The 27698-nt window shown below is 50.2% G+C and overlaps 2 protein-coding genes across 3 annotated transcripts; both read left to right on the top strand.

The window, feature by feature from the left end:
- Window positions 1-575: 575 nt before the first annotated feature.
- On the top strand, window positions 576-20265 carry LOC122368217 (multiple C2 and transmembrane domain-containing protein-like). Of its 2 annotated transcripts, none has more exons than XM_043341949.1 (18): window positions 576-1017; window positions 1577-1685; window positions 4993-5135; window positions 5488-5567; window positions 6251-6446; window positions 7093-7235; window positions 7581-7739; window positions 8747-8933; window positions 9782-9978; window positions 10289-10391; window positions 10706-10816; window positions 11454-11599; window positions 13619-13748; window positions 14024-14119; window positions 14529-14588; window positions 14863-14969; window positions 15271-15478; window positions 19025-20265. In XM_043341949.1, the coding sequence occupies exons 1-18, from the start codon at window positions 796-798 to the stop codon at window positions 19115-19117; spliced, it is 2490 nt and encodes an 829-aa protein (XP_043197884.1). In that variant the 5' UTR covers window positions 576-795; the 3' UTR covers window positions 19118-20265. The 2 variants fall into 2 exon arrangements, with proteins under 2 accessions (XP_043197884.1, XP_043197885.1); XM_043341950.1 differs by having other exon boundaries at window positions 589-1017; window positions 14863-14966; window positions 15328-15478.
- Window positions 20266-22012: 1747 nt separating this feature from the next.
- LOC122368216 lies at window positions 22013-25118 on the top strand. The gene is made up of 6 exons (XM_043341948.1): window positions 22013-22329; window positions 22659-22762; window positions 23097-23237; window positions 23895-24011; window positions 24271-24474; window positions 24674-25118. Exons 1-6 carry the CDS (start codon window positions 22065-22067, stop codon window positions 24821-24823), a joined length of 981 nt encoding a protein of 326 aa, XP_043197883.1. The 5' UTR covers window positions 22013-22064; the 3' UTR covers window positions 24824-25118.
- Window positions 25119-27698: the final 2580 nt, after the last annotated feature.

Below are 27698 nucleotides of genomic sequence, written 5' to 3'. Positions count from 1 at the left end.
TGCCCCGCCCCCGGCCCTCGCCCGCCTGTTTATTTTCAAGGGTACGCAGATCGAAGCTGCCCGTCTCGTGTGTGCTGGTCGGCTGAGGCAGCGAAAAGTGACCTATAGCGTATAGCGTTGACGAATGTTTCCTGGTTCGGTGGTTAGACGGGTCTACCGCTAGGCGCTACTCGCTTTCCCACTACGTAGCGAAAGCTGAGCTTTTCACACCCGTTTCACACTCAGTTGGGCGGTAGTTCCGGTCCGGTATCGGTGTGGTCTGACCCGGTATTACGGGACTACTGTGGTGTGACCAGTGTAGTAGAACGGGCTGTGGTTGTTGTAGCTTCAGACCACGCCTCCCAGCAAGTGCAAGTGCCCTGCTGATTCGTTTTTGCCGGGCTCTGTCGTCATTTCGGGGTGCTGCACGAAATCAACGGTACATACAGCGCCGCCCTCAATCCTTCCGTATCGGGGCCCGGGAGCGGCATACCGACCGACCAGCCCTGCCCCGCCCCCACCGGTTACACCCTCCCCCCCCCCCCCCCCGTCGCCGTGGTCGTCCTGCCGCCCGGTGGAGCCACCGTCGGCAGTCGACGGCGTCGCGGCGCGGCGGACGGTGACGCCGCGGGGGGCGCGTCCGGGTGACGATAGTGTGACGCCACGTCCAGGTCCTCTGAAGGCACTGGGTTAACGTGTGTCGCGACTGGACGCAGTGTGAGTAGTGTGTGCTGTGCTCAAAACACCGCCTATCCGAACCAGCGCACCGTGCAACAGTGGGCTGGCTCGCCGCCGGGCCTCCCCGCTCAAGGTCAGATGCACTCGCAGGCGGCGGAGCTGGGCGGTCGGCTGCGCTCTCGTGTGGCGGCCGGCCTGGAGAAGCACGTGCCCCGGCTGGCGGCGGGTCTGGAGCGGCAGGCGCCGCGGCTGGCTGCCCAGCTGGAGCGCAGGGTGCCGGCCCTGGCACACCGCGTGTCACCGAGCCGCCGCGGCCTGAGGCATAGCCATGAGGAGCCGGAGGACGAGGATGGAGGTCAGGTGAGAACTGCCGGGGATAGAAAGAAAGGGCTTCTGGGAATAGAAAAGATACGGAGCGGGGCTTGTGGGGACGGCTATGGCACGAAAGTGAGCTCTTGAGGATATGTATGGACTGGAAAAACACTGATGGGGATTAGATACGCAAGTGCAGAGGAAAAGTGCTGAGCACTCAGCGCAAGCGGGAGGAAATATACCCGAAACTTACTGCTGAACCCGGGAGCAACTAAAAGATCCTTGACAATTGACATTTGGATTACAAAGATACCGATCCATGCGACTGGTTGGCAGCCAACCGCACTGAGTCATTTACTGGCAGCGCTGAAAGGAAGCGGGCTATTACTGTCCTGCTGAATGCCTCATGTCTCTCGGTTGCGACCGATGCACGGACTGCCGGAACTCTGATTCAAAAGCGTAATCTGTGTCTAGCTGATCTCTATTGTGATGCCGATGAATTATATAGATCGTTCGTTCGCGAGCCAATACCCGATTCATGTCGTGATGTATTGTTCCATAGATCCCGGTCCATTGACAAGCTGTGTTTGTACTGTTGTTTTACCAGGGGGAGGCGGACTCGGCCGCTGCCGCTGCGGAGCCGGCTGCCATCCCGACCCTGGTGCTGCACGTGCGTCTGCTGCATGGCCGCCACCTGGTGGCCATGGACAGCTGCGGTACGTTTGGGCGTTCTCCGACCGTGGGATTTAAATCGGCGCCTTTGGCTGTTGACAGCTCGGGTTACGTATGTTGAGTGAGGTGTCTCGGGCCGGCCAGTGTGGTTATAGAGAGCTGCATTACGCCTTCCACCCTCCTTCACCGTGGCACGTCAATGCCCACCAGGCGCGGATACAAGGGGGGGGGGGCCATGGGGGCCATGGCCCCCCCCCCCTTGGCCGATTTTTTTCAAAAATAAAATAAAAAGTTAAAAAGCTGAAAAGGGGGCCTCCTGAAAATAAAGTGGCTATTCATGTTGAGATGTTGCCTGAACAGCTAGATAAGCTCAATAGACGCAGTTTTTTTTTTGGGGGGGGGGGCAACAAGTGGGAAGATGGGGCCTCCAACAGGTGGGATTATGGGGGCCTCCTGGTTTCTAATGGCCCCTCCCTTGGAGATTTTCTGGATCCGCCCCTGATGCCCACTGCATGCGGTACGCGCTGTCCTTTTTCGATCTGACACGTATACGCCACTGCTACTGCGCACCATACCGGTTACATCGGTCTCGCCCGTCACATTGGGCCCCTGATGGCCTGACCAGACTAAAAGCATAACGCCTGGATGGTCAGGATCTCCGTGCGAGCTTCATTGCGGATAATGTTTTTGACACAATCATCATCTTCATCATCTTCGTGTTATCGGGGCAAGAGGCACGATGTCCTGTAGGGCCCGTTCTCGCCGATTTCCATAACTTCACTTAGTACTCAGTCTGTTACAGGACAGGAATGGAGTACCAGATCGACTCCCAGTGTGCATCCAGCCTGTTCTTAAAGACGTTGACTGAGGGCGAATGTACAATTTCTGCTGGAAGCCCGTTCCAATCGTTAATACACCGCACAGAAAATGAATTCAGTCTGGCACGGCAGGTTGCACGAGGCTTCCGTAGTTTAAGTGTGTGACCCCGAGTTCGCCTTTCAGGATTCGTTGCCAGAAGCTCTGAAGGATCAGTATCAACGTGGCCGTGCAGCATCTTGTATGCGTGAATCATATCCATGCGTCTACGCCGATAGTACAGTGACGGGAGCTTCAGTCTCTTCAGCCTTTCAGGATATGGAAGGTGGCGGATGCTCACCACTAACCGGGTGGCTCTTCTTTGAACCCTTTCGACTGCCTTCTGATCAGCTCTATTGAACGGACCCCAAACAAGACTGCTGAACTCCAGGTGAGGCCGCACGAGAGATTTGAACAGAAGAGGCAGGGTAAATTCATCTAAAAAGGCGAAGGACCGGCGGATGACCGCAAGAACTTGAGACGCTTTGAAGACCGCCGTAGACGCTTGCTGTCGAAACTTCAAGATTGAGTCGACCTGCACACCCAGGTCTCTCTCGACTGACGTGTTTGTCAGTCTGTCCGACCCCATTTGAAATGAGTGGTGGTCCTTGGCTGCACCAACATGAAGCACTTTGCACTTATTCTCGTTAAATGGCAGCTGCCAAGTTCTAGACCATTCCACGAGGGCGTTCAGGTCTGCCTGCAATGTCCGCACATCATGTTCAGAAGAGATGCCTGAGAACAGCTTTGTGTCATCTGCGAACATTCGCACATTTGAAGTGACAGCATCTGGCAAGTCATTGACATAGAGCAAGAAGAGCAATGGGCCCAACACTGAGCCTTGGGGCACACCACTGCGCACAGGGACCAAATCTGACAGGTTTCCATATAGGGACACTTGCTGCATTCTGTCTTCCAGGAATGATTCAATCCAAGACAACACTCGGTCACCAATACCATAACAGCGCAGCTTGCCTATCAGTCTCTTGTGTGGGACGGAGTCGAACGCCTTTCGGAAGTCAAGGTAAATCACTTCGACCTCCGTCTTGTCCTCCAACAGGCGGCTCCATGAGTCTATAGAGTCAAGCAGTTGCGTATCACAAGATCGCTTCGGGCGGAAGCCATGTTGGTCCTTGGACAGCAGGTCATTTGACAGCAAATGGTCCATTAAACAATCACGAATGAGCGACTCGAGAATCTTACAGGGAACAGATGTGAGGCTGACAGGTCTATAGTTTCTTGGGTCTTCCTTTTCACCTTTCTTAAAGATTGGTATGACTTTACCGTGCTTCCAGTCTGCAGGAATAGACCCAGTTTCAAGCGATTTTCGGAACAGTAAGGTCAAGGAAAGGGAGAGAGGACCACTCAATTCCCTTAAAACGCGGGGGTGAATGTCATCAGCTCCTGGGGCACTATTGGGGTTCAGTGCTTTAAGCTTTTGCTTCACTGTGAAAAGGTTAACTGGTATATCGATCAGCGGCGGCCCTGTGTAACGGTTTGCTAGTTGTGGCACGACATCCGTTTTTTCAATAGTGAATGCGCCTGAGAAGACGTCATTCAGGAGCGAGCGAGGCCTTCTCTTTTTCCTCGCTAACAAGCTGGCCCTGGTCGTTTCTTAGATCACCAATACTTGATTTAACTTTACGGCGGCTGTTCACATATTTCCAAAAAGCCTTCGGGTTTTCTTTCATGTTTGCTGATATCTTAGCTTCAAAATCTTTCCTTAACTGGCGAGTCAATGTCCTAAGCTTATTTCTGCAAATCTTATATCTGCTATAGTCGATGGGGTCTTGCGTTCTCATGTACACTGACCACAGTACCTTCTTCTTCTTCTTGAGATTTAGTGAACGGCTATTCATGTAAACGTTCTTTTTAGACTTGACGTTTCTGGCTTTGGGTATGCACTCACTCATCAGCGATTCAAGTTTGCTCCTAAACCACTTGTAACCCGCGTCTACACTCATGGTTGACAAACAGCTCCAGTCAACTGCATGTAGTTTTACACGCAAGGCCGTGAAGTCAGCGCGGTGAAAATTCCATTTCAAGCCGGCAGCATGTACCTTCGTTTGGGTGGCATTTGCTCACGGCATGTGTCGACGGGGTAGTTCGCATGTGTAGAAGTTTTTGCTATACTTTTGACGAGGTTCATTCCCTGTCGTCCTGGGACCGTCAAATATGGAAATTTCAGCGTTTTGGGATTTGTCTTTTCTGTCAAATGGTGCAGGTGCAGTTTTCAATTTCACTTTGCCATATGCGGCACTTTGAACGCGTCGTTGCATAAAGGCAAGGCAGTAAGGCTTTTATCGCGGCCTACCCGTCAGGAAACCCGGGAGTGTCTTAGCTGTGCACCTGTAATGCTTTCCTGGCTTATATTGTTTATAGATAGCTTACGAACCTGCTATGTCGTTCTTTGTGTCTAGGATGGCTCGCCTTCCGTTACACATGCGTGTATATTGCCAACTTGACTGTTCCTAATTACTTTTTACAACCTTTCAGGCACCAGTGACCCGTATGTGAAGTTCAAGCTGGGCTCAAAAACCGTGTACAAATCCTCGATCTCGTACAAAACTCTGAATCCCGTCTGGAATGAGACGTTTCAGGTGGTCCTTCAGAGGCAGTTCAAGAATCTCAACCTCAAGGTGAGCTATTGTCTGCAATTCTAAACGTCGAACTTGTGGACTTGCTTTGTACAGGTCTCGCGAGATTAAGCGCTAGGTTTTGCACTTTTACATTTCCGGTTATATCTTAGAAACTAATCGATCTACGATGAAGCCAATTTACACGATCATGGCCGGCTTGTTACCCAACAAGTCGATCGCATCTTCAATACTTAAAAGCTTAAGACGACGAAGATATAGCCTGAAGTACACTAAATTTTCTAGGTGCAAAACCTACCGCTAAAACCCGCGAGACCTGTACATCATGTAACGCAATTTTCAATACGATATTTTGCAGTGATAGCACTTTTTACTGATCTCTGACCGTTTCCAGGTTTATGACCACGACTGGGGTCTGAACGACGACTTTCTGGGCCAGGCGAAGATCGACCTCTCCTCTCTGCCGCTGGACCAGTGAGTGCGCGATGCCATCCCCATTTGCAGCAGCACCCCCGGCCAGAACCCACTCGAACTTACAGCTTTGCAGGCACTGACTCATAGGCCCACGCTGTCGCATATGTTTGCCCACTGGCCTTGAATTTGACTAGTGCGTTGTGTTGTATTCGTTTCGTAAGGCTTCGAGTGTCGCTATCGGGAAAGGCATTGCTCTGGTACTGCGTGTTTGCATGTGCAATGTCAATGTCTCGTTATGTAAACTGGTTAGCAAGTTCGCTATCAAATACGTCGCCGCATGTAGAGCAATGATAATTAATTGAATCATCCGTAATGGAAATACGCAAATGAGCCATGAATTGCGTCACATGACCTCGAATGCTTATTCAGAACCACCCATTTCACTTTAGGTTCCGGAATATGCAATGTGCTGAATAACCAAAGGTTTCGAAAGAGGGCAGTTTCCTCTTGTACGTTTTCCGGGCTGAAAGCTGTGAATCCGCTGCTTGCGCTAATTTTTGTGAATTAACAGTGTTTTGATGAGTTTCTTATCCCTAACATTTTACATTTGACCCCAGTGGGGCTAAGATCAGGTGAACAAGTCACAGTGCTTTGAGACACATCTTTCCGAATATCGCCGTGTTGTGCTCTCGTGCCCTGTTCGTACACCTACCGATCTGACATGGAGCGTGTTTCCTCCCCAGGGAGCAGGAGGTGACGGTCGCCCTGGCCGACCCGGACGAGGCCACCGTCACGTTCACCAGCCGCCACCAGGTCGCTGTGACGTCACCGGGACAGGGTGTGGTGACGTCACTGGATGCGGGTGACGTCACCGGACCGCTGGGCACAGTCAGCCTGGCGCTTCGTCTTGTGCCTCTCAGTGACGACGAGATGGAACAGGTCAGTCGGCTGCCAGTGTCTGGAATGCCGCCAAGACAGCCCATACATAGGCAGCCCTATGCAACCCGGCTTCAACTCAAATTCAGCCCATATTCGGGACGCCTCGGATCCACTCGAAACTTTCACACAACGCCTTTAGTGTGTGGAATACGTGTCCCAAGTCACTCCTGAATGCTATGCCTAAAACACGACATTTCAAAAAAGCTCGCTGTTTGCTTGGCTGTTGTATTTTGGACAGTTATCATATACATATTGCAGGGGAGACAGGCGTGACTTAGCCAACATCCTGGTGACTGTCGTGCCTCTGCGATTCCCTGCTTCCAATATATGGGGTTAGTGACTTGGACCCCCGAGTGATTGAAGGCTCAGAAGTACCCAATGACTGGGTGTCAGCCAGGTCGGGAAGGGCGTGAGAGAAAGTGACGCGAATGTGCTCAGCCTGACAGAGAAGGTAGATCCGATCCGATCTTTGTAGACTCGGCCTGCCGCCGGGGGCGATATCGCCCGTAGACCAGAGAAGGTGTGGTTCTGTTGTTCGATTTGTGTCAGCTGGAGGAAGCTCTCGGTGCCGGGATGATGGCAGGCAGCGGCTGCAGGACACCGTTTTATTGTGTCTAACCTGTCCTCTCCGGATCGCCTTCCTCAGCTGGAGGGCAGCTCCCGGTGTCGGGATGAGGGCAGGCAGCGGCAGCAGGCCTGGAGTCATGTGGTTCACGTTGTGCTGGTGGAGGGGCGTGACCTGCTCTCCATGGATGTGGGCCACACCAGCGACCCCTACGTCAAACTCAGGTCAGTGGCACTGCGGGCCGGTTACGACGATCCTATGATCAAACTGAGGTCAGTCGCGATGAGCCTAGTGACTATACATCAGCAACTTTTTTGAATTGGCACTAATTAAATTTTGAAGAACAATTTTTTGCTATCACACCAATGTGCATACCGAATGCGTTCCAATCTTTTTGTTTGTGTGCTGTAGGCATCTGTCTGATTACGTGGGGCCCCGAGTCTTGAGAGCCGACAGATCTGAGTCCTGAGCCCACTCAGGGACATCTACAAGAATACAATCCAACCCTCCCAGCTTCTCTATACCCGCATCACCACGACTTGTAGTCTCATTACCTATCTCGTTTCCAGACTGGGTAAGGAGAAGTTCAAGAGCCACACGGTGGGTCACTCGCTGAGTCCGTACTGGGGCGAGGAGTGCTGCTTCCACCTCTACCCGGACGGGTGCCAGCGGTTAGAGGTGGAGGTGTTCGACAGGGACCAGATGACCGTCGACGACTTCATGGGAAGGTGAGAAGCGCCCCCTCAGCTGCCGTATGCCGTGAGGTCAAGGTGGTGAGTCTAGTGGTGCTTGAACTGTTAATGATATGTTCTGTCAACAGCTGTGCTATTAAACTGCATCGTTATCTCGCGTTGTTCATCTCACGAGTCACGACCTGGAGCGGCAGATTGCACCTGCCACTGTGCACAGTTCTGTATTGGTGTCCTGACTACTATATTATCTCTGTATCGGTGTTCTGTATCCCAGCGGCAGCCTGGACCTGTCCCCTCTGTACTGTATTGACTCTGTAATCCTGTATACCACAGCGGCAGTCTGGACCTGTCCCTTCTGTACCGTATTGACTCTGTAATCCTGTATACCACAGCGGCAGCCTGGACCTGTCCCCTCTGTACCGTATTGACTCTGTAATCCTGTATACCACAGCGGCAGTCTGGACCTGTCCCTTCTGTACCGTATTGACTCTGTAATCCTGTATACCACAGCGGCAGCCTGGACCTGTCCCTTCTGTACCGTATTGACTCTGTAATCCTGTATACCACAGCGGCAGTCTGGACCTGTCCCTTCTGTACCGTATTGACTCTGTAATCCTGTATACCACAGCGGCAGTCTGGACCTGTCCCTTCTGTACCGTATTGACTCTGTAATCCTGTATACCACAGCGGCAGCCTGGACCTGTCCCTTCTGTACCGTATTGACTCTGTAATCCTGTATACCACAGCGGCAGTCTGGACCTGTCCCTTCTGTACCGTATTGACTCTGTAATCCTGTATACCACAGCGGCAGTCTGGACCTGTCCCTTCTGTACCGTATTGACTCTGTAATCCTGTATACCACAGCGGCAGCCTGGACCTGTCCCCTCTGTACTGTATTGACTCTGTAATCCTGTATACCACAGCGGCAGCCTGGACCTGAGTCCCGTCTGTACTGTATTGACTCTGTAATCCTGTATACCACAGCGGCAGCCTGGACCTGTCCCTTCTGTACTGTATTGACTCTGTAATCCTGTATACCACAGCGGCAGTCTGGACCTGTCCCTTCTGTCCCCGGAGCGGTCGCACAGCGTGTGGGTGCCGCTGGAGGAGGGCGCCGGCGCCGTCCGACTGGTCATCACCATATCCGGCACCACCCACGTGGAGACGGCCTCGGATCTGCTCTGTCACCAACACGACCCGCCGCACACCGAGCAGCAGATACGGCAATTGGTGAGGGCAAATACAGCACACACGGACCAACACGACCCGCCGCACACCGAGCAGCAGGTTCGGCAGCTGGTGAGGACAGGCACGGAACAGCAGATACGCCAGCTGGTGAGAATAGACGTACAGACACACGGACCAACAGATACGGCGGGTGGTGAGGACAGACATAGCCCACACGGACCAGCACGACCCGCCGCACACCGAGCAGCAGATCCGGCAGCTGGTGAGGGCAGTCTGCCCGGCAGACAGAGTAGACAAGAACCACTGCAAATAGAGCTGGTGAGGGCAGACAGCAGACACACGGACCAGCAGGTACGCAGCTGGTGAGGGCCAACACACGGGTTACCAGATACAATAAACATACGGACCAGCAGATACGGCAGCTGGTGAGGGTAAACATAGACACACGGATACGGCAGCTAGTGAGGGCAAACACACGAACTGCTTGTTACATACCAGTGCTGGTGCAACGTCTGGTGCGACCAACAGGTATAGCCCTTATTGTGTCCAACGTGATCTCTATAACTATCAAGCTGTGATACTTTACTGACATACTGCTGACTAAATAGGTCGTGATCAGCCAGAGGGCGCCACTGAGAATGAAACAGAATCATAGAGCATCAGTGTATCATACGTCAGTGCTGCTTCGGTCAAACTCAAAACCACGGTCATGTATAGGGGAGAAACAGACCCATGTTGGGGATGAAACATAAGACTGTCATCCGTGGTCAAAACGACAATAAACGGTGAGTCACATAGGCGCCATTTGTCTCGCCCTGTATCCCGTATGACAGTGTCGCCCCTCATCCTCCCGAACTGACTGAGTAACTGACGAGTCCCCACTCTCGCAGAGCTTTCCGAGGACGCTGGAGCGCCTGACGCCCGTGGGCCACCTCTCGGTGAAGGTACTGCGCGCGCGCGGTCTGGCCGCGGCCGACCTGAACGGCCGCTCGGACCCGTTCTGCGTGCTGCAGCTGGTAAACAGGCGCCGCCAGACGCAGACCGTCTACAAGACGCTGGAGCCCTACTGGAACAAGGTGTTCAGTCTGTGAGTGACCCCGGCCGCTGCATGCTCAGTTTGTAAGTGTTACTTTCAAGCCAAAACGTTTAGCGAATGGGAAGCCTTGAGTGAGCCCTAGAGGCTCCTTACTGCAGCACTGAACCGTCTACGTCTTAGTGCCTTTATGACCATATTTTTTAGAATAAATTTTGTCTCAACCTTTTGAATGGAAGGATTTACAAGGGCAGTCCCTGCGGAAGCAGAGCTTGTTGCGTTGGCCCTGCAAATCCATTTGCCCAAATGCCCATCCAATAAATCACCCTCAAGTTGACGGTAACGGTGCTGTTTTGTCTTGCAGTGAGGTGAACGACATTCACAGCGTGCTGGAGGTGACTGTCTATGATCAGGACAAGGATCACGCCGTGGACTTTCTTGGAAAGCTGGCCATCCCACTGCTGCAGGTATACTTAATCGCTAGTCAACTGACTTCGATATGTATCGGTCTGTGTACGAATACATTCCGGGCTTGTCGACAGCTTCCTGTCGCTGTGCTAACAGCCAACAATCTTCAAAGTTCGCACTACCATCTGTTTTAAATAGTTCAAGTCGCATTACGATCTGTTTTAACTATTCCAAGTGTACATACATTGAATGTCATCGACACCTGCGAATCTTGTGTTTATTTGGACTTATGCTGAAAGTGTCCTCATTGGAAAAGGCACTTGAACGTGAAATGTTCATGAACCATATTGAGTCCGTTTTGACGATTTTACAGATACAGTCGGGGAAGCGACGATGGTATCACCTCAAAGACGAAAGACTTCGACACAGAGCGAAGGGCAAAAATCCCCAAATTCTCCTGGAGTTTGATCTCATTTGGAATCAGGTAATGAAATACCACGTATCATGTTTCAGGATTAGATTATATACGTACCTTCGTATAATTTTGCCGTTTATCACGTTCATACGGTCATGCCTGGCGAACCAAGGCTAAACGCTGCCTGCGAAGTTGATGTGTTTGGAGTAGCTTGTCCATTATTTTTATATTTATGTGCATTTTTATTGTCACAGTCGTGACTATGACTTGTGATAAGATTTTCTATTTGCATTGACGGCGATCTCAGCAGCTCATCTGTTATCTGTTATCACTGTGGTGCGCCGTTGTCTGACGGTCATCGCCCCGTCGTGCCACTGGGGCGGGGCCGCAGTCCGTTCATGGGATCTGGTCTGATATACTGCCGTGCACGGGCACGATGTGCTGACTTGCACGTTCTGCAGGCAGCGCCGGCCACTCTGCTCCGCCCTGTACCGGTGCCATGACCGGCCGCTCCCGTTTAGCTCGACCGATCGTGACTACCGGCCGACCCTCCCCATCGGCCGGTCAGGTCGGCGTCTCGGGCCCCGACTGACCCTGGCCCGTGCCCTCTGACTGACCCCGGCCCACACCCTCTGACTGACCCCGGCCCACACCCTCTAACTGACCCCGGCCCGTGCCCTCCGACTGACCCCGGCGCGGTCCTCAGGTACGCGCCGCCCTCCGAACGTTCACACCGCGCGAGCAGCCGCTCGTCCGGCCGCCTGTCCGCTTCAAGATGTCTGCGTTCGTGCGGATTCTGAACCGGCTGAACGCGCTGAGTGTGGGTGCTCTGGAGCTGCACGCCTTCATCAGGTACCGGCGATGGCGTGGCAGAATGATTGTAGTAATTATAGAGACTTGCCCCAAGTGACATACAGCAAAGCAAGGCTACTGAGCGTACAGTAGAAGTGCTTTTCCTGTATGGTTGATGCAGTCTTGCAATGCAATCCAGCCATCCAAGAAACTTTGCGCGAGACGTTTTCTTGGATGGTTTTCTTGGATAGCTTGATTTCATCAAGGGCTTCTGTTTTAAAGAAAATGTGTAAGCTTTGCTGAATTGTTAAGTAATTAGAACTGCCAGTATTTCAGTATTTAACGTGTAGTTAATGTTACTGTATTTTATTTATGCATATTTCGGCCTTTTTTAAGCAAATAACGAACGATATTAAGAAACATACAGGAAATAATATCTATAGTTCGTTTTTTTTTCAAAAGGACTCTGGCTCCAAGTATGTTTTTCGAAAAAGCACGCGTTTTAGCGAGCAAAACGAGCAAAAACTGAACCTTTTTAACATGTGAAGTATTCCCAATAATTCACATACGTGCGTTTTGGAACCAGATATGAGAACAGTGGTGACGTCATGCTGTCGAACTTGTATTGCAATGTAACGTATAACTATCATGGACGAAACCGCTTACTCGATTATAACCTCGGCAACAGTGAAAAACGAAGTTTCCCCAAATTCTCGAAACTTTGTCCCATCGTACGGACATTGGGTGCCTGCTGCCACCAGTGACGTCATCATAGTATGCTAACTTTTCAAGACACAGTTTCCGGGTACTTACCGTGCACAATTTGAAATCAAATAATAAACCAATTAATACAAATCAAATATATTCAAAATCAAATATATTGTGTATTTTGAATATATTTGATTTGTATTAATTGGTTTATTATTTACATCATTATCCAATCTGTCATGGATACTCAACATTTGAAATCAAATGTTTTTTTTTCGGTAAGCATGGCCAGACGCTGAAGCTGCCAAAACTCACGTGAGGGCTTCGATCAGGCCCATGTCACTCCACTTTTGATGACATCATAAGGGGGCCTCAGGACAATTAATGGCGCGGTGCGCCACAATCGCTCCCAAGGTACTGGCCAACAGCTGCCATTTTTGAAAATATTATTTTGAAATAAAGTTTCAAGTAATGAAAATATTGTAATGAAGTTGTAACTTTAATCTATACCACATCTAAAAACTTACTGAAAAATGATTTATCCATAGTAAAAATATAAGCTCGATGCGTTTTCATGTTGCTTTCCTGCTGCTGCAGAGGGGTTTTAAATCGTCTATATCTTCAAAACCGGCCATTTCTTAGCATATTGCTGCTCTTTTTTGTCGCTGGAAAATTAGTTGGGCTTTCCATTGACATCAACGGCTGAGCGGTATGAGCAGAGTGCCATCAATAATCTTCAAATGAAGTTAGTCATTTTTACGTTGCAAAGGAATGGAGTACCCCTTCCGAGCATCAGGGATGACGTCACTCAGGATCTGTCTCTGATTGGTCGGCGGGGGAGTGACTGTACCTTCTATAGATGGCCTTGGCTTCGATAAGGAACTTGGAGCCAGCGTCCTTTTGAAAAAAAACGATCTATAGGACTCTACCGCGACGAAATATTTCTATCTCGAGTTTTCAAAGAATTTCATGCACTCGGCTAAGGCCTCGTGCATGAAATCCTTTGAAAACTCTCGAAAGAAATATTTCGTTTACGCGGTATCGTCCAAGAATGTATATTCCGTTGCAAGAGCATGGCTCTCCTAGGATGTTTATGTAATTTGATTTGAGTGCAGGCTCTTTACTGTCAAGTGGTTAATATTTCACTCCAAATATGTCCCTGCCCCTCCCCCTCCCCGTAACCCGCTTATCTTGGAATCTAACACGTCTTCTCCCTCTCCTCCCCACAGCATGGTGCTGGCCTTGGAGTAATGGCGCCCCGCTCCTGATGTGGTAGACCTAACCCCTCTTTCCCTTCCCCTTACAGCAGGGTGATGGCCTGGGAGTCGGCGCCGCGCTCTCTAACACTACCCCTTTCCCTTCCCCTCACAGCAGGGTACTGGCCTGGGAGTCGGCGCCCCGTTCCGTCTCCGTGTGGATCGGCTTCCTGTGCGTCACCTACTGCTTCCAGCTGTACATGGTGCCGGCGCTCCTGCTGCTCGCCGTCTTCGCACGCTGGATGGTCAGTTCTATGGCATTCAACTAAGAGGTTAATTATCTTCTGAGTCACGCTGCGAATCTGATGTCGGTCTTCTCGCCGTCTTTGGGCGTCGTAGAATGTCGTAAACATAACATCAACAACTGCATGGAAAGTTTGAGCTCGCCATATTTTGCTTTTCTTAAATGGTCGAAAATGGTAGCTTCCGCACTATTAGAATGTTCAAATGTCTACTAGCGCAGCTGCAGGCTGCAGCTATATGGTTTATCGTTCTATCGTGCTGTATTAACTGTCTTCAGATGCGGATGGCGTCGTCGTTCCGCGGTCAGAGTCAGGCCGAGCTGGAGGGCGGCGACCCTCCGTTAGAGGAGGAGGACGACGCAATGGAGGACGAGGTAGCGTGCTCTGATCTCCGGTATATAACTAGTGTGGTGTTTGCTGTGGCTGTTGTGTTTACCGCGTGTGGTCCCCGGGCTGGGAGGCGGTTATCCTCCGGTAGAGGACATGCGGGAGGGGTAGTGTGATCTGCGCAGCTCCGGTATAGGGTGTATATTTAGCGCATGATGCTTACTGCGGCTTTTCACCTTGTATGGTCATAAGCCATCTTCTGTCGCGTGAAATAATCTCGCGAGGTTCAGGACGGGTGTTTCGCCATCTGCATGCGATAAACCTCAAATCGAGCCCTCACGTGCGCGGGCTGTGTTGATGGAAATAAAATAATAAAATCCTGTTACCAATCAGCTGCGGATTTTATTTTTGCGTAGTGATATATCCGCTGTTGTGACTGCGCTGCGCCTGTTTCAGGATCTGAGCAGCTCCCGTGAATCTCTGGAGGTGGACCTCCGCTACTGGCGGTACCTGCCGGTGAGCTACGATTAGACCCGGCACCCTTGTATCCATTTAATGCAGATTATTCGCAATTAGCCTGGCGAGTGATGATAGGAATTATGTAACATCTATGTCTCATATTTAATTATAGGTAGGCAAAATAATGATTTCGAACGATGATGGAGTGGAGGGATGCATTCGTGCAGACGATGCTTGGTAAAGTAATCATATTACATTAGATTAGTCCGTTGGCCATGACTGTTGTTATGCCGGGTGAGATTACATGATGTTTCTGGTTCGCTCTTCCCAGGACGAGAAGAAGACTCTGAAGGAGAAGGTTCTCTCGGTGCAGGAAGTGACGTCACTAGTACAAACCTCGCTCGGCTACCTGGCCTCCCTCACCGAACGAATACTCAAGTACGTGATAGGAATAATGAATATTTCATCACTGCTTATGAAATTGAATGAAACAGTTCTTCTTGTTCATTATCATAGAGATTCAATTTTGTCGTCCTCCAGGTGTTATTTGAATCTTACCGGCGTTTTTGTGTATCATGGGGACCGGTTATAACTGTTCTGTTTATATTGTTAGAATGCATTAGGATTTTTTTTCCTTTTCAAAGACTATCTATCTTTATTTCCTTCAAACAGATTACACGGTATGAATAGTCTCGTCGTGTCTCCCTCCGACTGACCCATATCCACGGTCGTCCCGCAGCACGGCGGACTTTGTGGTGCCCTTTGTGTCGTGGCTGGCCGTGCTGCTCCTACTGGGCACCACGGCGCTCTGCTACCTCCTCCCGGTCCGATACATCGTGATGCTGATGGGCAGCTACAAGTTCACCAAAGGCCTGCTCTTCCCGGGCACGGTGTCCACCCACGAACTCATCAACTTCCTGGCCTGCGTGCCCGACTCGGAACAGCTGGTAAGTCGGCGGGGCGGTGGGATTGAGAAGGCACTGAAGTACTGCTGGCTGATAAGATACGCGGCGGTACGAGTATGGACTAAGCTCTGAAACTCGTGTATCCAGAATGCTAGTATGTCATTATTTATTCATTTAATGTGACTGAAAAAGTGCGTGGGTGATTTTGTAACGCGTAACCTGAAGAGGAAAAGGGCCACCTTTAACATGGGGATTGAAACTGAGATAGCCATCTTGTAGCCCGTGTCCGAAAACCTATCTGTCTACCTCGTTACGGCCGGTTTCGGCCTCAATTCGTAGTTATCGGCAATTTTAAGAGAAAATACGCCAGGAATGCGTCCTTATCCCAGGAATGCGTTCTTATCCGAGTCCGACAATACAGCCACCCGCGGCGAGGCTTTGGTTTTTTACCAATCAGCTCCAACCAGCTCAGCTTTAACCAATCAGCTTATCTGACACAATCCGACGAGTCTGTCTTCTGAACGCTGATTGGCTTGAGTGTGACGTCATCGCTATGCCATCATACAGTAGGTGCCGTAGAGAGTATCAACATAGTACCAATATGTTAAATAGTTTTAAATACTTTTTCGCGAATTGTGCACTCCTGGCACCAGTTTTAAAAAGAAAATGAAAAATAATAATGTCAAAATGAAAAACAACGATATCTTCATATTTCACAAAGGTGGCCCTTTTCCTTTAACCCTATTCCTGGCGGGCTCCGCCGGGACAAGATACTGGCGAGATACTTTTAGACCTTCAGATCTAAAAAACTACACTTCGCAGCTACAAACGGCAAACGGCGTTTGATAGGTCGTTTAAAGATCTACAACTTTTACATAAACATTTTCAGGTCAGGTCAATATTGAGGTCACCAGAGGTCATCAACGATAAAATGTTTTGGAATTAGTTACCTATATAACTTTTAAACTAAGAAACATAGAGACATAAAACCAATACATTTTTGTTGCTCTCGCCGAGGCGATGCGAAATAAGTATGTGATGACCTTCACAGGTCAATTTGAAATTTGACCTGAGGTCAAGGTCAGGTCATTCATCAATGAGGTTGTGGGGTATGGTCATGCTGCATACCAAACGACGCGCCTTGACCAGGCGAGCAGTTTGGTACCACTTACAAGTCTTCAGCACCATCATGTCGTGATTTATTGACAGAAAAACGATTTATGACGTCACATGACCTCAGATGACCTTTGCCGGTACCCCTGTCAATTAGCGGCACCAGGATCATCACCAATGAGATAATCTTCCATAATACTGAAAGAATTGGGTGGTTTTGACTTGTTTACACGAAGCAGGAGGCGTTTCAATATTTTCCCATAGGCTTGCAATGTAAAGGTCACGAGTCTGGCCTGACCTCAGGTCACAGATATGAAAATTCTTAGATATACAAATTGCACATACTGGTACCCTAACTAAAACCTGAAGAGAAGAAATTGATCGGTCAAAAACTCTAGCTCTGGCGTGATTGCAAACTTTTCTGAGGTGGGGTCACCAAACCGCCTCTGGTGACCTGACCTGACCTGACCCGGCAACTTTTTTTTGTCAAAATGTGCGCAATGAATGTTTAGAAAAAGTCACCGAGCATGAGCTTTCAGTCTTGCGGCGTTTGGCAATGGCACAAGAAAAACCTGAAGGGGGGCCTTAAAGGTCCCCCCCCGCCAGGAATAGGGTTAAAGCGGCAGCGTCCTCCCAGATATTCATCGACCTCGGAACCGTTCTTACGTTTCCGCAAGCGTTCGCATCCACATAGGATGCAAACGCTCGAAGCTCGATCTTGTGTGGGATGTCTCCTCGGTTATGTTTTTGTTTTGTTGTGTTAGGATATTTCGGCAGGATATTTCGGTCTAACGAGACCATTTTAGAGCCGGAAGGATGATGGGATACGGGGCGGGGGACACTGGTCTGAGCGGGCACCCTAGTGAGTCGTCGGGGCTGAGCCCATCCAGTGGACAGACCACCCAGCCCCCTGACACTCACGGCACCCGGCTACGGGCGTGCTCCTAGGGGAGCTTCCCGCATGGGATAAAGTTGCCCTTCCAGTCATGAACAGGGAGTTAGGGAGAAGGATTTGAATGTCCTGAGGATGGAAACGACGGAACGGTTGCCCTCGGTTATGCACTGTCAGCGAAACACCCGGCTGCCGCTAATGGAGCTTTGGCAGAATGTCGAAGGGAAAACGCGGGTAGAATACATGGTTGGGTTTTAACTAAAAGCTCATTGCATTACGTGTAATAAAGGCGCAAAGCTGTGGTGAGTTGTCGAATGTTCAACTTCCTGGTACCATTTAGAAGTCAGATATTGTCATTCAAATTCTGGATAATCGTCGATCTCCGCTGGACAGAGGAATAATCGTTGTGTGACCTTTATGGATCTTGGAAGAGACACGAACTAGCCAACATTCCAAACTTATCAAAGTCGGGAATCAGAAGGTTAATTTGCATATTAGCTGCACCGTCAATCTCCGCTAATTCAATACCAAATGCATAAACATTCACCGGTGTCTACTCCACCCCATCATGTTTACAAGCACACAACATGTAGCCTTCCAGAAGCCCATTTCCATTCGCGGTATCTGCGCAGTCACCTCATTAGTGTCCGGCGTATTTCCGCGTCTGCAGCGGCGGACGCCTGCATCGTGTCAACAGATCGTGCCGCAGCTCGGGACGGCCTCCGCCCCGGGGCGGCGCGGTTCCCACAGCCATGAGCGCAGCTCGGCAGACTCGAGTCACCGTGAGCTGCAGAAGCCGCGCCGTCACGCTCCGGCGGCAGCTCTGCGGCGTGCCTGGCACCGGGGAGTGCTGACTCATCGTGTGCTACCTATCAGTGTCCGTACCGGCTCCGCCTCACGGGGAGAGAGCACGGCCGCTCTCGGCAGTTCGTGAGGTTCGCGCTCGGACGGACGGGTTGAATGTTCGGACGGGTTGGTTGTTTATCGTTCTCGGAGCCGTGAAGGGCAGGGACGGGACGGAGCGGGGCGAGTGGTACGCGGCACAGGGGATAGATGCAGGAAAGGGATGAGGCGCAGGGGTAGTTCGCAATGTGAGAGGACGGAGAGAGAGGTGAGCGTTGCGGAGTGCGCGATGTGGGGACCGAGAGATAGCACAGAGACGTGACGAAACTGAGCGTGTGGTGCGCGGTACTGGATAGTGAGTGGATACGGGGTATCGACTACGGACCAGTGCAGTGTATGTACAGGATATCCGTTTCACAGAGTAATGCTGTGGACAGAGAGGGCTACTTTGGAATGCGCGGAGCGCAAAGCAGTTTATGAAGTGCCGAGTCAGAGTGGAACCCTGAGCCGTACCAGACCTGGGCCACATGCCGAATATTGCGGAGCACAGTTTGAGCAGTGCATGGTTCGGAGTTCGGACAATGACATGCCCACATTGAGATTACTGAGTTGATGCTGTTGTTCCGATTTCATTAATGCTTATCACTCTTGTAAACAGGTACGCTGCTCCGTGCTAATGTCCCCTCCAGCGACGGGGCTAACTTTTTGTTTGTATTCACTGCCCGCCCGTTCCGTTTCAGAAACAGTGGCGAGAGCTGGGTCCGCCGCCAGTGACTGCTGCCGATCGCCGGCGCCGACAGCGGGCCAGACACCGGCTGGGAAGACGTCACTGATAAGTGAGAGCACCATGGCAGGAGCGGTGACACCTCAATGATGAGTGTGGAAAATAAGGTAGCGAAGGAGCCCATTGACGAGTGTGGATATCACTGGAGCGGTGGCTGTGTGACCGGATTCTGGTATCGGGCTCCGGACGTCGCATGCACTCTGTAGTCTTCGCTGTAGACTCCGCTCTGGTTGAAGGCCGAAGGCAGGCAGTTAAAGCTCGGCTGTTTGGTATTTTTACTTCATCGCATTGTACGGATATAGTTGTCCTCCATTTTACCACTCAGGATATAGGAATGTAGGTATCCACTTCTGATATTTCAAGAGAAATGACCTCTGCTTGATCGTTCATCCGTGTGTGACGCCAATCATCGCATCGCCGGTGCTCAGTTGTTGTGAGGCTTTTCACTTGAGAATTTGCGCTTCATGTTCTATTTCCTGCTGAGCTGCTAGTTTAGGTGTGGCCAGGGGCGATGGAAGCTCAAGGTCAGGCACATTGAACCGAACTTGTCCGGTTTAAACTGTTATTATTGCTCAGTATCACGTTAGGTCTACTGGTTGTTTTGATGGTTGTATATCGTGTAAAAATCTCATCAGTTACAAGTCAGCCTTGAGTCCAACAGTGCTGTGACGTGGCACCAGAGTTGATAACGTGTGCATAAGACGATATAATAACAACTCATTCTTGCCTTTTGAAGCAATGATGAAGATCCTTGTAGTACGTAAGGTAAGACCGCCTACATTTTTTCTCGTAGAATGTGAGTCGCACTTTATGGAGCCGATGAGATGGTGTGTTCGATACAAAAGCTACTGCACATGCGTCAGTTGCCTAGCATTGATTTAGCTAGTTATGATGTGTATATATTTTTGTTGTGTAGCTCAGACGTAGGCAAAGCAAAGCGACAAATAAGTAAACCGCCATCAGACTTCGACATTTTATCGGCACAAGTGCGTCTATACGGTTTACGCCCATTTCGCATGTCGACGACTGTCGGTGGTGTCGACAATGAATAATAGGCTGGCCACCTTTGTGATGTGTCTGAGGCAGATGAAAATGCGTAACTATGCTAGATACAATTTGTTATACGACCATTCCTTTTGTACTGCAACTTTCAATGGATGCATCTTTTGTTACCTATAATAAATGCAGCAAAATGGTGATATGTTGATGTTTTAGGCGAGTGCATTTTAATTTGTACATGAGCTTAATAAGCTTCTAGTCGATCCATTCTCGATGAAAAGCTTGTCAGTATGAAATACGGAGCTCGGGGCGGAGGTTTATCCTCAAGTGAATCCGGACATAGGCCTTGGCGCAGCCTGGATGCTATATTGGTAGTATTTTCAGTGTGCACTGCGGAGAGACGGATGTGAATAAGTTGAAGATGTGCAATGACGAGAGCACGATTAAGTCACCACCATTTTAGCCGCACAGCCACCCGGCGCTGGTCGCGGTGCGCTGCGGGCGGACCGCGTCCTCCACCTCTGTTACTGACCGGAGACGGCCATCCTCCACCTGCACCGGCACGGGACGCACATGGGACGGGCCGGCCGGCCGCCGACACTGACGGACAGCCATCCCCGCCGGCCTGGCCAATCACAACACCGACTCCTGGCAGTGCCGGACGCGCCAAGGTCAGCTCAATAAAGGGCATGGCAACGCCCGCCGGCGCGGGGCGGCACGAGCGGCGTCCGGTGCCCGGCGGCGTGAGAAGATCACCGGCGCCGCTCCCGGGCCGGACGGGCAGCACGGGCATACCCGCGGTGGGCTCGCTCCGGCCCAGCTCGGCGGCTGCGAACCGGACAGGTCCGGTCACCATCAGCCGGGCGGCAGTGGGAACTTGCGCTGTGCATGAAGGGGGTAGGGTTGAGTTCGTCTTCCATCACCTGCTAAAATTATGTCAAACAGCATTGCCACTTTAAGAATCTCGACACACAATTCGATGTCAATTATAGGCATTCCATTCCCAACGTCATTCACAACCGCTGTAAAATGTAAACGATTGGTCATGGTGGCCCCAAGCATAATGAAAAAAACGCATGTGTCGCATGACAGTGTCGTATTACTTACAAAGTGACGTTTTATTATTTTTGTAAACCAAGTGAACGGGCTGAATACCGTCCTCGTCGGCAATTTATTGTACTGAGCCTGAGAGCCGTAATAGCTCTAACTTCGAGCCCATTTTACAGAGACTCCCGATACTTTACCGGCGCCCACCGCCTCTAATTTCCTACATAACTAAATGTACCTACATTGCAAGCAAGAATACGCACAACGCTGATGCTACATGAATCTTGTTACAGTTTCCTCACTCGTTGTTGTGGTCTTGTGTAATGCTCCATTTGCTGCACCCGGTGTTATTTTTACATGTGCATTGTAGTCACCGTCTAATGGTGTTAGACTGTGTCATGTTGCAGACTGCAGTATCCGCTCAGTGTTACTGTCGTGTGTACCTACTGTTGCAGTCTCCAATTCTAGTGTTGGTGTGGTGTTACTGCCATGCTATTGTTGCTAGTGTTCTGTGTGCTGTTGAAGCCTCCGACTGTGATGTTAGTGTTGTGTTTTACTGTTGCAGTCTCCGCCTGTTATGTGTGTATTGATGTAGTCTCTGACTCTGACGTTAGAGTCGTATGTATCGTTGCAGTCACTGTCTACATTGTTGGTTTGTGTCTTTGTTGTAGTAACCGCTTTGGTGTTGCTTTTATGTGTATCGCTGTATAGTTTTATAAGCACTGTTGTAGTCTTTGCCGCGTAGTGGGATCAATTGTGTCATGTGTGTATCACAGCATCCCGCCTCCGTCCTATGCTGTTACTGTTCTGTATATTATTGCAGTCTCCACTGCGTGGTGTTTTTGTCGGTAGATTTTTGTCTTGTGTATTTTTGGCTGTTGCCGTATCCGTAGACCGTCCCTTGGTGCTAGCGTCGTAATAGAAGCCCGTGTTTGAAGGACAATGATAACATGAGATACAATATGCAAAGTTCAATGCCGACGTCGGGAGACGCAGTTGGTTCGGCCGGCGCGGCAGTTAGCGGAAGGCACGGCCGCTCTTCACGAGTCACTGTGTGCCGCTGCGGCGCCACCGCTGTTGCCAGCTGCCGCCGGCTGCAACCGCTGCAGCAGGCCGCCCATGACCGCAGCGGGCCGTGTATAAAGGCGGCGGGAGGCGAGCAGCGGCCCGCAGACACCGCCGACCCCGTCCCGGCCACACACCTCCCCGAAACAGGTGAGCCCTGCCCGACCGGCGCTGGGCAGAGACTTGGTGAGCTATGGTGAGCTGGTAGAGCCTTTCTGCAGATTGATACTTGGCTCACTGATTAAATTTCTAATCGTAACTGCAACAAGAAATGGTAGCTTGTTTTGTTGCAGCTCTCGAATTTCGAATAGTCAAAAATTATGAGTTTATTTCATCATTATTAGCTTAAGCACAAATTACATTATTTAACCACCGTTTTATTTGTAGCAATTAATACTTACAAACCGTCGTTAGTTTTAAAAGCTCGTTGTGCCGTCGCGGTTTCTCCGTTGTTTCAGTGTTGTTTGCTCCCGTTTCAGCCGTTATGAAGTCCGTCCAGCTCGCCGTTCTGGCGGCCTGCCTTTGCGCCGTCTCTGCCGGCTGGCTACCAGAGAAAATGGTCAAAAAGTTCGCCATGAAAAAGGTGAGCTCGGTGTCTGGGAATTGTAGCACAGAATGCCATCGGAAACGGCGCTATGTGAGTCAAAATAAGTTACCAGTCTCGCTCACCGATCTTTAGGGAATATCGCGCTCTACATAGTTTTTGCGCATAAAAACTATTGGGCAATGATAAAGGTCGACAGCATTTAGCTATGATCATAACGCTACTCCCGTTCAAATGTGCTTCAGTCGGCAACGCCAAGGTGCCCTGGATAAATACGTCATTGAAGAGAGCGCTCGATGAAAACACCAATATCGCTTTATAGTTATTTTCAGCTTCATCTTTTTTTTACATGAAATGTTCCCCCGGCCGGCAGATTTACGCGGACTGTTTCGGAAAGGAGGTGATGTCCTCCCTGCGTGAGGAGATGTACGCAGCGCACGTCAAGTGCAGCGGACACCACCCGGAGGCGCTGCCCGCCGCCGACGCCATCGTCACCGGCGACGACGAGCTGTCGGTAAGGCTAATGACGTCACAACACTAACAGTAACACAATGACTCCGTTCTTACTTCAGAGAACCGTTATGACATGAATGATGCTAGAGTGACATTCGCTGAAAAAGAGTCCTAGTGAATGTCGTTTGATGCAAAGTTTATATTATAAAGCTAAAAACTCAACCGTATAAAGGTTGGAAAATATAAAGGTTAAGGTTATGAAGGTAATTAATATTAAGGTAAAGGTACATAAAGGTTATATAAAGGTTGGAAGAAACCTTCACCTCAACTGACCTCGATAGCATTACTGCATAGCAGTTACCAGTTACATGTAAATATACCAAAACACATTTTCAACTCACCATCGGCTTGGTGCTGAAGTCACAAGGACATCGGCCGCTATGCCCTGTCCCGTCCATCGCACTCTAAACATTATATGGCTTCTCTCTCTCTCTCTCTCTCTCTCTCTCTCTCTCTCTCTCTCTCTCTCTCTCTCTCTCTCTCTCTCTCTCTCTCTCTCTCTCTCTCTCTCTCTCTCTCTCTCTCTCTCTCTCTCTTTCTCTCTCTCTCTCTCTCTCTCTCTCTCTCTCTCTCTCTCTCTCTCTCTCTCTCTCTTTCTCTCTCTCTCTCTCTCTCTCTCTCTCTCTCTCTCTCTCTCTCTCTCTCTCTCGCGTTGCAGCTGGTTCGCCGCCGTAGGCAAGCGCGCCACTTCAGCCCCGACAAGCTGGAGAAGATGCGCACCAAAATCACCGCCTTCTTCGGCAACGCCACCTGCGTGCTCAGGGAGCTGAAGATGGTAAGGAACTTCAAACCCGGGTACCGTTATGTGGTCATGTCTTTCCCCACATGTTATGACCATCAGGTGGCCTGGCGTGAGCCATTACATATATGACGTAAAAGCGGCATTTCATAGCAAACGTCTATGGTATGATGAAGCATTAAAGTGCATTTGAAGTTTCATTTTCGAAACGAATAATGGACATCAGTCCTTTGGTGACCTGAGAGTGGAATCGTGGCACATTTTAGTAAAAATAACTCCGCTTTTTCTTCTTCAGCTTGACAAGGAGAACAACGTGGACATCGACTCCATGCGGGAGCGGCTCTCCAACATGGACATTGACGAGACCATGAAGACCGAGCTGGGCCAGTTCATGACCGACTGTCACCAGTTCGCCTCCTGCATCCCTGACCACGTGCTGGATAAGCCGGGAGTGCTGATGGGCTTCGGCCGCCAGATGACCTTCTTCAAGTGTTTCAAGGTAAGATTCGAGCAGGGCTGCTGCTGCTCACTAAAAGAATCGCGGCCGGGAGGAAAATGTACTTTGCTGTCTGTATGGCGCCACAGACGCGTTGTGGCGACGATGTGTGAAGATGTAATGCCTTGTTGTGTCGCTATTTGGATATTCTATTTCCATGTGAATCTCCACTCACACCTTCACCGTGCGTCTGTTTACTCAGGAGTCCAAGCTGGAGGCGTGCATGAAGAAGTCGTTCCGCGAGGACTACCTGCCCATGCTGGTGGAGGAGAACCTGCCGGTCGACGAGGACGAGAGCTTCTACACCATCATCACGACGGCCATCATCGGCGAGAAGGAGTCGTTCGAGTAGGTCCCGGTCTGGGGGGGCGCGTCACGGACGCAGCAGCAGCCGCGGGGCGGTCGGCAATACTCATATTCACCGGTGTTCTGTCTCACACACGCGCAGCCGCCGCGTGCTGCCGAGCTGTGACGGTGACCAGAGGGGATCCTCTGAGACCGGTTACCGGCGGCAGCACACGCGCACTATCCCGGTGGCATCTCTCTGTTCGCCAGTATTCAATAAACGGTCAGTTGTGTAACGTGTACAATGTCAATAAAATGTAATAAATATATTCCGTCCTAGCGAAATAAACGAAATAACTATTTGTCTGTGAAGAATGATGTCAACCCAACGCCAATCTAGATGTCAACGTCGTTCATCGGGCGTGTGAAGCTCAGAGGGTATCTTTGCGCGGAAACATTCCATTTTTATTTATACCTTCCTCAGTTAGGTACACCTTCAGTTCGCAAACTTTGCCTCATGCCAACGATGCCAACATGTTTGCGTCCACCAGCTGTCACCGTAAGAAGCCTCAATATTTTATGCTTAGCCAAATTCATCAACTTTCCAACCATCAGTTTCCTCATAAATAGCATCGAATTAAAATATGCACATGAATTGATCTTCCAAAGGATAACAAATTTAAACGTGTTATACTTTGGAACACGTTTAACTACGGATTCTGGACGAACTACGTTGTCCAGAATTCACTGAACACCTCCTGTTAGTCCCATACACTGGATTGTGTCCGCTTTGCTGCATTCGCTGGCCAACTGACGAACAAGCGGCATTTGCAGCAAAGAGCAAACAGCAGCAAACACTATTTGAAGGAGATTTCAACAATACACTCGATACTAACACCGCGGGTATGGTGATTGTAACAGAACACACGAAACTTACGTATAAGCCGTCTTGTCGACGATGGAAGCTTATAAGTGTCGGCACTTAAAAGTCTCCACATCCTGTTGCTATATATCACGAGATATGGAGACTGTAGCAGTACACGCGACACTAACACTACGGGACATGGAGACTGCAACGTAACACACAACACTAGCATAACTTGCAAGAGACTTCAACATAAGATACGATGCTAACACCACGGGATACGGAGACTGCAGCAACACACAGGACTGTAGCATCACGGGACATGAAGATTGCAACAGTGCACACGACACATACACCACGGGACATGGAATCCACAGCAGTACCTACACAACAGAAGCACGATGGAGACCAAGTGCAATACACATGAAACTGGCAATACGGGACATGGAGACTGCAAGAGTACACTGTCTGCACAGGACACTAGCACCATAGGAAGGAGACTGCAACACTTCACACGACACTAGCACCACGGAGCATGGACACGGAGACAGCAACGTAACACAAAACAACACTATCACAACTTAAAGTAGACTTTAACATAGCACACAGCACTAATACCACGGAACACGGAACATGCGAATGCGGAGCTGGAGGGCATTGACTGGGGAACAGAATTCTCACAGCTTTCCTCGCACGAAGCATTCACAAAATTGCTGTCCATCATGAACCCACTCATAGACCGACACGTTCCAAGAAGGATGCACGACACTAGACCAATGAAACCCCCCTGGAAGTCAAACCCTCCATCGTCTTTGAAGCGCCTGCGTAGGGAAGCATGGCAAGCTTACAAGGATATCAGATCCATGCTTGGCAGAAAGTCGCCTGAGACGTGCTTGGCACTGAAAACATTTCTCGAGACCAACAATAACATACGATCCTACGCTCATAGGTCCCAGATAGAGTACGAAAGGTCACTGATAGCAAGATCCAAAGCAAATCCGAAACTTCTTCACTCTTACATGAGACATAAAAAGCAATTCCGCTCCTCCGTGGGTCCACTGCGCATGGACCCAAACACCATTTCTGATGATCCGGGGGAAATGGCAGACTGTCTTCTTCGTGCTTTTGCTGACATTCACACTGCTGCGGTGCCGGAGGAGCCGGCTCCTCATCAGCGTTGCGAGGCCGCACTTAGCGAGATCGAGTTCGGCCCCTCTGACGTACGCACACTGCTCACCGGTCTAGATCCAAACTCAGCCATGGGACTGGACGGGCTGCACCCAAGACTGTTGAGGTCTTGTGCCAATACCCTCACCAGTCCCTTGTATATTATCTTCCGTCGGTCCCTTCTAGAGGGGAAGCTTCCTCGAGCCTGGAAGTCATCACTGATTGTGCCTATCTTTAAGAAAGGTTCCCGTCACGACCCTCAGAACTACAGGCCGGTTGCACTGACGTCAGTTGCTTGTAAGAGTCTTGAGAGATTGATCTTCCGTGGACTTTATGATTACTTCTGCGAAAATGCGATTCTCTCTGAGGAACAGTTTGGTTTCCGTCCAGGTCGCTCCACGGAGGACCAGCTGATTCTCACTTATGATGAAATCACTAGCGCGCTTGACTGTGGCCATCCTGTCGACCTCATCATGTTCGATTTCTCGAAAGCATTCGACGTGGTTTGTCATGCCATCCTCCTCGAGAAGCTAAGACAGATCGGTGTGCAGGGAAGGCTTCTTGACTGGCTGTATGATTTCTTGGTGGGAAGAGAAATGCAAGTGCTGGTTAAAGACACGACAAGCAAGCCAACAGAGGTGCTGAGTGGTGTACCACAGGGCTCCGTTCTAGGACCGATTTTGTTCCTATTGTACATAAATAACATCGCTTCAACTTTGACGAGTAGCTACAAGATATTCGCGGATGATTTGAAAGTGTATATGAAGATGGACAGAGAAGCCCCTCTGACTACAGCGGAAGATCTCCAGAGGGACATCGACCTACTGTACGACACAGCCACATCGTGGGGGCTGGCGCTTAACCTACGAAAGTGCGCTGTGCTTCATTTTCGGCGCCGATATCACGCCCA

This window comes from Amphibalanus amphitrite, unplaced genomic scaffold, assembly GCF_019059575.1.
Source record: "Amphibalanus amphitrite isolate SeventyFive unplaced genomic scaffold, NRLGWU_Aamphi_draft 000932F_arrow, whole genome shotgun sequence".
Classification (NCBI taxonomy): Eukaryota; Metazoa; Arthropoda; class Thecostraca; order Balanomorpha; family Balanidae; genus Amphibalanus; species Amphibalanus amphitrite.
The sequence above is the reverse complement of the archived record's forward strand: the minus strand, read 5'-3'. Positions and strand labels throughout refer to the sequence as shown.

Coding starts and splice junctions, on each gene's coding strand:
- LOC122368217 (XM_043341949.1), top strand. CDS start 796: ATGCACTCGCAGGCGGCGGAGCTGGGCGGTCGGCTGCGCTCTCGTGTG. Junction 13,749..14,023: donor CCGTCTTCGCACGCTGGATG/GTCAGTTCTATG, acceptor AACTGTCTTCAG/ATGCGGATGGCGTCGTCGTT. Junction 14,120..14,528: donor ACGACGCAATGGAGGACGAG/GTAGCGTGCTCT, acceptor CGCCTGTTTCAG/GATCTGAGCAGCTCCCGTGA.
- LOC122368216 (XM_043341948.1), top strand. CDS start 22,065: ATGAGATACAATATGCAAAGTTCAATGCCGACGTCGGGAGACGCAGTT. Junction 22,763..23,096: donor AAAAGTTCGCCATGAAAAAG/GTGAGCTCGGTG, acceptor CCCGGCCGGCAG/ATTTACGCGGACTGTTTCGG. Junction 24,012..24,270: donor TGCTCAGGGAGCTGAAGATG/GTAAGGAACTTC, acceptor TTTCTTCTTCAG/CTTGACAAGGAGAACAACGT.